The sequence below is a fragment of the Poeciliopsis prolifica genome, unplaced genomic scaffold (genome assembly GCF_027474105.1).
Source record: "Poeciliopsis prolifica strain line A6 unplaced genomic scaffold, Auburn_PproV2 SCAFFOLD003, whole genome shotgun sequence".
Taxonomy (NCBI): domain Eukaryota; kingdom Metazoa; phylum Chordata; class Actinopteri; order Cyprinodontiformes; family Poeciliidae; genus Poeciliopsis; species Poeciliopsis prolifica.
In genome coordinates, this window is record NW_026562378.1 from 10,163,239 (window position 1) to 10,174,453 (window position 11,215).

Below are 11,215 nucleotides of genomic sequence, written 5' to 3' on the forward strand. Positions count from 1 at the left end.
TTAATCTGCAGGATGTGAAAACGTATGTATTTCTTCGTTACTCATTCCAACGACATGACAACAGTTTTACCAGCCTCGTGAATAACGTGAAGCGAGGAACTTTTTTTTTTTTTTTTAACAATCTTTATTTCTTTAAAAAGTAGAAAGTGCAATAAATATAAAAATAAATATAAAATGTTTTTTTTATCTATTACAGAGAGTAATACATACTCTAATGACAATATAGTTATTCTATCTTTGAGTATGACAGAACATTGTTCTTGAACACAAACTTGTCCTTGGGACAAACAACTGTTGTCTCTGAAGAACAGACAACACTTCAGCAGATTTATAGTTACATTCATAGTTCTGGACACGATGCATGTTAGTCTCAAACTCAAAGATTGTCCATTTTGTTTCCCAAAACACGCACAGTAATGATAATCTTCGTTAAAGTCAGCTGGTCTTCATTGGGAGTTTCTCCTCCGTTGAGACGCCAGGTATGTCTCGATGTAGTTGAACAGCAGATCCAGCTCCCCCATGGCCTTGAACACACCTTTACTCTCCATCTGCAAGTAAATGCACACCTTCATTATCACACTGGAACAACCGATGCAGAAGGCAATTCTTGGTCTGTCGCAATATGCAATAATGTGAGCACTCTCCAAACACTCACCTCAGTATACGTTGAATTTAGGCTTCTGATGTCAAATGGCTTCTTGCATTTGAAGACTTTTCTCTGAAAACGAGAGGGAGAAGATGTTAGAACTTGGCCGTCCTACACAACAATGAGAAAAGCTTCATAAGCAGTAACTATCCGCCGCAAGAAAGCTAAAAAAGGAGAAACACTAACCCCAACCCCCCTTCCACTCTCTGTGCTTCTGCAATCATTGACTAAGAGATTGTGAGAGATTGCTAAGATTATGGCCAAATCCTATGAGCCATGGCTGAGCTCTTCCTCTCTCACAGCCACAAAGTGCGTGGACAAATTATTACATGTGCCAGTGGAAATTATTAAATGTGGTTTTTAACGGTCTGTCATAAATAGTTACATTCCAAAAAGCTACAACAAACCTGCCAATATAGGGCAATTTTTTGGTAACGTAAACATGACACATACAGTATCGACCACAGACGAGCTTCAGAGTTTTAAAGCGGGGGCATGGCTTATTTTGGAAAACTCCCCCCCACAACCGCAGAAACGTTTGTATTTTACAGTCCAACGCTCTATGAGAGTAGAACACGTGTTTGAGATACTTACACATCTGTGGACGTCCCTCTTCAGCTCATCAAAAATCTGCTGTATGGACTCCACATGAGTTTTCAGAGTGGTGTCTATGGTCACTCTGGCCACCGCAGTCGGCAGGACGGTGCTCAGGTAAAACTCTAGGATGCTGTTCATGGCTTCACAGGCAAACTGGCTCTGCAGAGAGGAAACAAGACACAACCAGCCTGGTTATTGGATGCAAGTGCAACATATTGGAAGCCACTTGTGCCAAACATCTTTTATAACTCAAAACAATATGAAAATAGATAATTACATAGCTATGATGCCATGGAGAAAGTTAATATTATCTACTTTATGCAAATGAGTGACAAAATAAAATGCTGCTTTCTGGTCATGAAGTGCAATTGATGCCTTTCTATGACTTGCAGGAAAAATAAACAACAGTTTTCCTGGTCATAAACAAGCATCAATTATGGTGCTGAATAGCATAGTAATAATAAATAATAATAATGACAAAAAGGGTCAAGCGGTTTAAAGCTCCTAGGTTAAAAGTAGCTGTCAAATTTGGCTCTAATGGCTTGCCATTGGCAGCTGCTTCTGCTGCGTAATCGTGCGCTCTGGTGCGTTTCCTCGTTAAAAACCTCTTTAGTCCTTGACGCTTGAGAACGCGCTCACCTTGAAGGCATCCTCGACGCTCTGGTCCAACAGCGCCTTGTCCAAGTCGTCGTTTGATTCCTGGGGAGACAGAAACGTGTTGAGTCGAAAAGCGCTTGCGCCTGCAGAGGCGACCAACGCGCAGCATCACGCGTCGATCTCCAGCGCACCAATGATGCTGCAGCGCACGGAAACGCTCGGTACTCACATAGAAACCTCTGATCCTCCTGTAGTCCTCCCTGAGCCTCTGCACCCTGACGGGGAACTCCTCCACGAAGCGGCAGCACTGGTCGTGGCACAGTGGGGTGCAGCATGCAGAGAAGACGGAAGACAGCAGGACCAAGACGGACAGGAGCTGAGGACTCATGCTGCTGGACAAGACGGAGACACGCTGCAGGAAATGTGGTGGACCCTCGGGGAAGTGAACACACGGACCGGCTCAGTGGATTTCCGAGTGGACAGAAAAATGCTCCTTTGGAGGAAGTGTCTTTAGAGCTGAGAAGTGCATGATTTGGGGTTCATTTCTGCTGTCATTATATAGGCAAAAGGGAGGAGACTTACCGGAAGGGTTAATGCTATAGGGGATTTTCTCCTTATTGCAGTGATGGGCTCCTCCCATGAGCTAACATCAAAGAAGACCTTTAACCGCAGGGATTTGATACGACATAATATATTGTTACATAAAAATATCCAAGAAACCCATTTTATTATTATTATTATTATTATTATATTGTATTAATTAGTATTGTAATCTCTGCATAAACTGAGATATTCCCCAATTTGATTTTAAAATGGCCTATTATTACTATTACTATTATTATTACTATTATTACTATTATTATTATTATTATTATTATTATTATTATTATTATTATTATTATTATTATTATTATTATTATTATTACACTTATTGGTGCTGCAAAAACTGTTTACAAGCACAACATTTTTGAATGGCCTGAATACAGTAGATTACAGTTAATTATTTCTGAGCTTTTTCTTCTCAGTGCCAAATGAAACCGAAGCCCCCAATATGGAAATAATATCGAGTCGTGGTTTGAGTACGATGACGCTGTGGATTCTCTCTGTGTGTCAGATATACGTAAGAAACTTGACAGAGGGTGGGGGGAGAGTGAAGATGCCGGCTCTCTGTTTTCTGTTTTTGTAATTCCACTGTCGAGGTTTACCTAGACTGATAAACCACAGAGAAGTAACTGGGTACCATCAGAAGATGACAGTCTAAGGGGTGTTTTCCCCTCAGTACTTTTTTGGAATGTCCACTTATCCTGAGGTGTCATGTGTTTGTCTGCCCGGCTCGTGATGAGCCTGAGTCTTTGCGTTAGGCAACACATGGTTTTCTCAAGACATTTGGTTAACCCCCAACACTTAAAGTTGCACCCTGAACGTTTGATGGCTGCAGAAAGTCACGCATGTCAGAACAGCCCGCAGTAAAGTCAAACATGAAAATAAAAGAGAACAAGTACATTTGTAATGTATATGCACATTGGAAGAAAAATGAGCATGTTCTTCGATTTGTACTGAGCATAATCGTCTTCTGTCTTGGTTGTAAAATTGTGGGTGAAAAGTGAGAAGATATTCACATGAAGATGCCTATTGGAACTGTGAGGCTGGGACGGAGGGTCACAGCAACCCAAAAAAGATCCAGGAGGCCCATCAAGGAATAGTTTGGACCCGGGTATATGCATGTATTGGAATGGTCAAGTCGTAACAGCATCCTTTCTGCGTTGTGCTGGTTTTGTTTCACAATTAGGCTAACACATGATTTCTTTGGAATCGCTGGTTTCTACGTTTATTTCTAATGAGAACAAACTGTGTCATAGGCTGCTCACTCCAAGTCTTATGCAAAACAAAAGTACATGACAAAACTAAAGTTAATCCCTGCTAATCGTAGGTTCACTTAAATATTCATTTCAGTTTGGATTCATATATTATAATGGTGATAAGAAAAATTAACTTAACGAATCTCCCGCAGGATAACATGTCAAACAGAGAAGGCTTAAGGGGCTCAAACAATTTAACGACAATACCATAGAAGAAGAAATAAAAAGGAGGGTCTCCCAATCTTGAAGTTACACGGTTAAAACAATGACAGAGTTTTTAAAGGTGTTTCAGTCAGGTAGAGAATACAAATAACCAAAAATGAAAGACATTTAGTGTAATTATACCAAAGAAGAAATACAACCCGGTTATATAGTCAAAGTCCAGGCCTAAATTGATTGGGAGAATTTTGTTACAAATTAACTTTTTGTAAAATTAAAATACTTTTTCACTATATATATATATATATATATATATATATATATATATATATATATATATATATATATATATATATTATATATATATATATATATATATATATATATATATATATAAAGAGTGAGTTCCATGAGTACATAAGTGCTTGGAATCTTTTTTTTTTTTTTTTTTTTTTTTATAATTTCATCCTTAGAGAAATAGTATCAAAAATAGTATTTACTTGTACCTGAATTTTTATGAAAAGTTGTTATTGATCCAAATACTGCGTCTGTTTTCACAAAGCCTTTCTGAGTGAGACAGCAGCCAAAACAGAAACTGTTCAGTTTCACGTTGTTGCGTCTGCAGTAATTTCCTTTTATCGACGGAAAACCGCCGCTACTGATAAAAGTCAAATTAAAATGTGAAAAACAATAGTTTCAGCAGATTTAAATTCAGATCAAAGCAAATGCTATTCGGATACCCCCCCAAAAAATGGACTTTTTAAATTTGTGTCAATGATTTAATTAGTCTTAATATGACATGGCAAAAAGGAACTATAAGAAAAAAAACGCTGATAAAGCTGTTCATATCGCATCGTTTCATAAAAATGGAATCTTTTCAAATATGTTCAATTTCCTTATTGCATAGAATAAGATTAGGAGTGAGATTTTATTCAATATTTTATCCAAATTCCTCCCCATCTTTTGTGTCTGTCGAGCACCTATTGCGTACAAATTCCCGCCAACGTGAGTTTTTTTGACTGGGGTGTTTTAAGAATGAATAAAAGAAGCAGCTGTTGACACACACCAAATGACCAGATGAACCAAAGTGGGCTGTGACTGCATAATTCAGTGAGTGAGCTTTTAGTCATCTACTTCACGGAAATGCCTGTCATCAAAATTTTTCATGTTGATGTGTTCGAGATAGAACTGTGTTTAATATTAGACCCCGACCGTTACGTAATGAGACACTTCTTTGGTTTCCTTGTTTCAGGCAGTTGTAAAAGTGGTTTAGTTAGATACTAGAAGGTGCCAAGCGGAATCAGCCCAATCTTATCACATCTGACACTTTGTCATCTATGCAGCATTTCTGATCAGGTCTCGTTGTTTGACCCCTTACCTTCAAAGCGGTTTCTTATGGAGTCACAGCAGTGCCAAGAATTTGTTGTCAGCACTTTTGAGAACATTACCTGAAACCAGCCACTATCACACTCAGCCCACCACTTTGTGCCTTTATCACCAGTGGCAGAAAATGTGTGAAGGCTTTACAGCAAACAGCTGACAGCTCTCTGCCTGAGGTCTCCTCAGTGAGATTCCTTTTGATCTGCAGAGCCGAGTTGCACAATGTTCTGCAGCCGTGCCTTTACATTTCCTCAGCCACCAACATTGCATTCTCTGCGCTTGTGCACATCTTTCTCCCACAGAGTCTATTTGCAAATGTCATCTTTAGAGGAAATCGATTTGTCTTTTACCTACAGAGTCACCGCATTCGTCTTTCACTTTCACACTCTTTGTCCATTGAACTGTTTCGGTGATTTGTTTATGTTGAGTGTTTGGTGGCGCAGAGCACAAGCAGGGATTGCGACTGTTGTGTAAGCGTGTGTAGTAGTTTCCCCCCCCCCCAGTTTCTGTTGCGAAATCTTCAAAGAAAAGAGAAAACTCTCAGAAATGGATTTCTGCAGGGCCATTACAGTTGGGTAACTCCCACCACTGACCGCTTGCTCGTCGACAGCCACACATTCGTGGGTGTGTCAACACGCGTTGTGACCACTTATTTTGCAATTCTGGTAGATGTGGGATCTTTCACAGTATCATACAGGACAGCATAAAAAATAGCTTTAATTAGAGTTTTATGTGTGTGAACAATCATTTGGACTTCTGATGAAATCCTTAGTCATGTACACTTCCTCTCTGTTCCATCATTATGTTTGATATGAGCTGTTGATTCATTAGTGTTAATACCGACTGCACTCGAATTTTTAATTTGGAAATCTCTCCAGCATAATCTGTTAAAACCCCTTTAGAGATCTTATAATATTTGCAGATATTTATTACAAAATTAACGCTGTGTGAAACTAAATCAACACTCTGCTGACTAAGAATATGTGGAATAGGAAGATGAAACTTTGAAAATTTCCTATGACCATAACTTTCACTTGACCCCGGCGCAATCAGTGGTGCGCTTTTAAATTACTGTACCCGGTTCCGATTCTTTTGTTGCTTAATGCAAGTCAAATACTTTGCTGAGTTTTCTATGCTAATTTTAGAGTTGGTACACTTCAGTTCAATGCGTAAGCAAATTCATGCACAGGGCTAACTGCACAAAACGGTGTTAACCGCAGTTAAGTAAGCACTGTTTGTTGTGACAGCTCAAATTTTCCCAAGGTTTTTAAACACAGGAGTTCTGAATCGGTGAAAGTAAAAAAAAAAGCACAGTTTCTAAATGCAAATCAAACAATGAGTCACACATTTTTGGGGGGTTTATATTTTAGCAGTGCAATAATTGATCCCCACTGACAGCACTTGTTGCAAAGGGAAGGTCAAGTTTGGCAAAAACGACACAAATGTGAGGCCTAATGTTTGCCTCTTAGGTGATGTGGTTAGAGAGTTGCAGCTTTTTGTTTACAGTCTCTGCTTCTGCACAACGCTCTCAGTTTGCTTACGAATATTTTGACAGTTCAAGACACTGCATATATTCGGTTTGCTTTAGTACTATGGAAATCATTTTGACACTAAGGCAGAAGCTAAACATCCACAGTCTACCTCATCTGCTCTCTTGAGGTCCAGCCAATCAGTGCCAAGGAAAGTGAGTGACGCTCCTAGATTGCTTTGCAAGCAGCGACTTATAATGTGTGAAGCAGCATTGCACTGCAAAAACACAAAGTCTTGCAAAGTATTTTTGATCTGGTTTCTGGTGTAAATATCTGAGAACATTTGAAATAAGTCAAAACTAACTTGGAAGTAATTTTTCAGCACAAAACGGGAGTTCAAGTCTATAATTCCTTAATATTGATGAAAAAAAAAACTAGTTATAAGTTAAATAATCTGGCAGTGGAAAAAGACATTATGCCTGTATTATGACTTATAATATAGACTAAAAGTACCTGGCAAGACTTCGTGTGTTAGCAGTATGAACCAATTTCAGCCTCTCAAGCTGCTGCTTCTTTATTTCAGACGAACTCCACAGAACATGTGAGGTGAATTCTCTGCATGTATTTTGAACCACAGAACAATCTGCAGACAAGTGAATCTGCAAAAACTTAGCCATGAATAGGTGGGGGCCACTTTCAGTATGAATACTCTGTGCAGAAAGTACTCCTGGATAAAGAATTTTGTATTTGGTTGTGTCTCTTTCCTGCACAGTCATTCAAATTTCTTGCTCCCAGTATCTTTGTCTGTCTCTGTATTCGGTTTCTTCCTGACCCACTCCACTGATAAGAGGCTAATGTTACCTTTGTGCACTCTTTATCCTAGAAAGTAGTGCCTTTTTTTCTTCATATCTTCACATTTTTCTCTAAAATTGTTTTAAGTTTTTGATGGAGTTCCTGTTCATTTTTATTCTGTGGATAGTAGTTTAATCATAGAACAAAAGCACATGCTCTTTTTTCCACCTGCCCACTTCTTGTCTTAATAAACATCTAAAATGATGCCTAAATTCCTTTGCCCTGCTCGCAGTGCTCTCTTTCTTGCCTAATTTGGAAATAATTTGCCTCACATGTCAAGCTACGTGTCAGCCTTTTAGAGACACTTTTTCTTTTGTTCAGGTTTCCTGTTTTGTATCTACTGAGCAAGCATTCTTCTGTTGGAAACTAGAGAAGCAGCCAAATGTTGTATGACAGACAAATGACGGCTATGTTTTCTGACACACTTTATGAAGCATCTGAAACTTAGAATTGCACATCAAGAATAAGTGATTTCTTTAAAGTGAAAGAAGTCGTTTTTCATTTAACCTTAAGCATGCCTGACCTAGTTATCCAAGACTCGGAAACGTATCACCCTTCAAAGACTATTTTATTCGGGTTGCATAAAGTGTTAGAAGAGGAGCAAAACTGAAACTCAAAGTAAATCAGAATTCAAAACACCTGCGGCTGCTGACGTGAACTTGAAGTTCAAGTAGCCCTGGCTGTTGGATATTCACTATAAATTGAAATCATCAGATTCAAGAGACTGAAGAAAACGATCATTTCAGGTAAAATACAGCAACTGCTACAGATCATCATGTTCTTGCCCTCGTCTTGACAAAGTGCGAAACGGGACTTCGAGTTCAGACCAACCTCAGATGCACGACGTCCATCACAAATCAAAGATTTAGAGGCAAAAAGATAATAGCTTTTTTCACAACATATGTTCACTTTACAACTCTATAGTTCTGAAAGAAAATGTTAATTACATTAATTGGTCTTTGTGGAATCACAAGACGATCACATTGCGCTATGTTTTCAAGGTCCTTCGGAACAATGCGATGAAATTCTTTGAAATTTTGAAGACTTGGACAATGTCAGTCTTTCAACCACTGATTATCTCAAAATGCTGCAGAACGTGAAATGAAGAAACTGCACAGTTTGACATTTGACGGCAGAGTTAAAGACCAAAGATCTCAGTCCAGGTCAGTTTTCAACTCTGCAGCCAACTCTACTGTTTCACTGACATGTGTTTCTGCAGAGGGAAAGTTTCTTCTGGGTTTATTTAGAAACGACCACCTGAATGTATTTATATGGATGAATTTGGGTTCAGTCTGACCAACAAGAGAGGCAGGAAACTGGTTTGTTGTTGTTGCCATTCCTGGTAATGTAACAGCTTTGATTTCCTGAAGGATGGCTGGCGGTCTATACTCAGTTTTCATCATCTGTTGCTCAGCAGAGCAGAAGACACGTTTTGTAGATGCGTTTATTGGTTTGACACATTTTTCCCCCTCACACGTTTGGAAAGTCGTTGACACAGAGGTCAATCAAGCAGTCCTAACTCCATTATTTCAGCCATGGTAATACTGAGTGGTGCCAATAATTTAAGTTGACAGAAAGTGAAATGAGCCAGAAACACCCGAGTTAAACTAGGAATGAAAAATAAATAAAGGCGGAAATGAGCAAAGGTTCAAAAACCAGCCGGTTAAAATGTACAATACATTCACAAAATAAGTAGAATAAAAATGCAGTGGCCTGTGCCTACATCTTAAAACCAGCCGTCGAGAAGTCTGTAGGATAAAAAGATTAACACCAGACCTGGAGACTTGGCTCCACGTCTCCCGGATCAGACGTGCGTCTCGGCCTCTGCTCATTTTGCCGCCTGCTGCTCTTCTTTCCTTCTTTCCCTGCTCTGACGATCTGCTCTTCTCGTTTCTCGATTCCTGGCTTTCAAGCCACTCCTGTGGTATCCCTCAGTGGGCGTGTCATGGGTGGCAATTCCAGCCTCATGCACAAAAGCTCCAAAATGAATCAGGAAGTAGCAAAGTGCAACACAACAACCCCAAATGAATGCAAGATTAAAATGCTACCAAATTAAGTTATTCCAAAATATCACAACAATGCTCAATATCCCAAAATAAACAAAGCAAATGAATAAATTTTAAAAAGCCACGTTGCCACCGTAACCACAAATCATATTTGTTGCTAACTATTAGAAAGTGTCTAGATTAGTACGAGTCCATTGAAGCACATGATTCACATTCCTTACCACAGGGATCAGAAATTTTATTATGTTATTTTTTAAATTGCCAAAACTGAAATACTGTGAATAATATAGAAAAAACTTTAAACATAAAGTGAAAATCTATGAGAATAAGAAATATAGAAAATCAAAACGAAGTGATTTTTGTTTGGTTAAAACTGCTTGGAAGACATCTGTGTTGACTGCTTCGCATCGTTTCATCGGATGGAACAAAGTGAGTCTAACAGTGTCGTCCAGGTCGGAGTTGTTCAGAACCATTCATGTACGTTCATGTATGTTTTCCTTCATCCATTTCTCTTTCCCAACAGATGAGTTATTGTCTTTATGGCGGAGGAAAGTTTGTGACCAGTAAATCTCTTGCAGGCCTTAGAGTTGGGCTGTGGTGTGAATACCTGGTGTGGATTTGGCATGTGGTGTTTGCTGTAGAGAAAATACTTTGTAAGTACAGAAAATATGAACAATATTCTGTTTCTGCCAAATGCTGGGGGTGTTTGAGCCTGGCGATTGCCTTCCTGTGCAACTGCACGCAAAAAAAAATATTCTCTCTTACAGCAAAATCTGGGTTTTCTACCTTCACTTGAATTCCCTCTGGCAGAATTTCAATAAGGTCAATCAGTGAACAGAAGAAGGAGTTGTGAATAAAGACGTCTCTCTTTAGAACTGTGGTCTCCCTGTAGTTTTAGGATTGGCAGTGGAGGAAGTGAAAGCGGCGGTTCTGGCCACACTTCCAAAATTATTGAGCATTAAAAGCGATTTCCGGTAAGCTTCATAGCTTTGAATTAACGCATTGTGTACATCATCATTCGTGAGTTGGTCAAATTTAAAACCTGAACGGAGTCCACGCCTCTAGGGAGCAATCGTTTCTCAATAGCCGAGAGCCCAGACCCTCTGGACGAAGCAAAGCGTGGAACGAAGGGCTCTTTCATCAAAGACTAGAGTTGTTTGGGTTGTTTTGGTTTTTCTTTTTGTTGTTTTTTAAACTATATATTTATTATTCACCAACAGGTGTATATACAACAAGGATTATAAAGTGATAAGAAGCAAAAAGGAGTATTGACCCACAAAAGAATTATCCATATAATAGAAGAAATAACGGTAATAGAAATAAAGAAAACAACAAAAAAAGACAAAAAAAGGAAGTAGACATGAAAAATGATGCATTCAAAACAAAAACAAAACACAGAACACAGTTAATTCACAACACAAATGAAGTTGATTAACATGTAAATCGGGATATGCTTTCTTCTTCTAATGTTGGCAGTTCTTTTCTAACTTCAATTATTTTTGTGTTCACTAATTAATTAATCTAGCATCACAGATATTTTGGGAAAAAGTGGAGAAGGGAGGGGGGACAAAAAGGAAAGCAAACAAAAACAAAACAAATAAATAAGTATATGCCAGAACAAAGACTAAATAAATAAAGGATAAGGATGAA

The 11,215-nt window shown here is 38.8% G+C and overlaps 1 protein-coding gene across 1 annotated transcript; it reads right to left on the reverse strand.

Moving 5' to 3' along the window:
• Positions 1-201: 201 nt before the first annotated feature.
• il10 (interleukin 10) lies at positions 202-9,405 on the reverse strand. The gene is made up of 6 exons (XM_055027042.1): positions 9,336-9,405; positions 2,070-2,229; positions 1,883-1,942; positions 1,241-1,402; positions 656-718; positions 202-548 (listed from the first exon to the last, which is right to left on the reverse strand). Exons 1-6 carry the CDS (start codon positions 9,389-9,391, stop codon positions 447-449), a joined length of 603 nt encoding a protein of 200 aa, XP_054883017.1. The 5' UTR covers positions 9,392-9,405; the 3' UTR covers positions 202-446.
• Positions 9,406-11,215: the final 1,810 nt, after the last annotated feature.

What these genes read in the sequence shown, in the direction of transcription:
- il10 (XM_055027042.1), bottom strand. Translation starts at nt 9,391, where the DNA reads ATGAGCAGAGGCCGAGACGCACGTCTGATCCGGGAGACGTGGAGCCAA. An exon ending in GCGTCGAGGATGCCTTCAAG is followed by an intron (nt 1,403 to 1,882) that starts GTGAGCGCGTTC and finishes TCCTCTCTGCAG; the next exon opens with AGCCAGTTTGCCTGTGAAGC. An exon ending in AGAGGGACGTCCACAGATGT is followed by an intron (nt 719 to 1,240) that starts GTAAGTATCTCA and finishes TCTCGTTTTCAG; the next exon opens with AGAAAAGTCTTCAAATGCAA.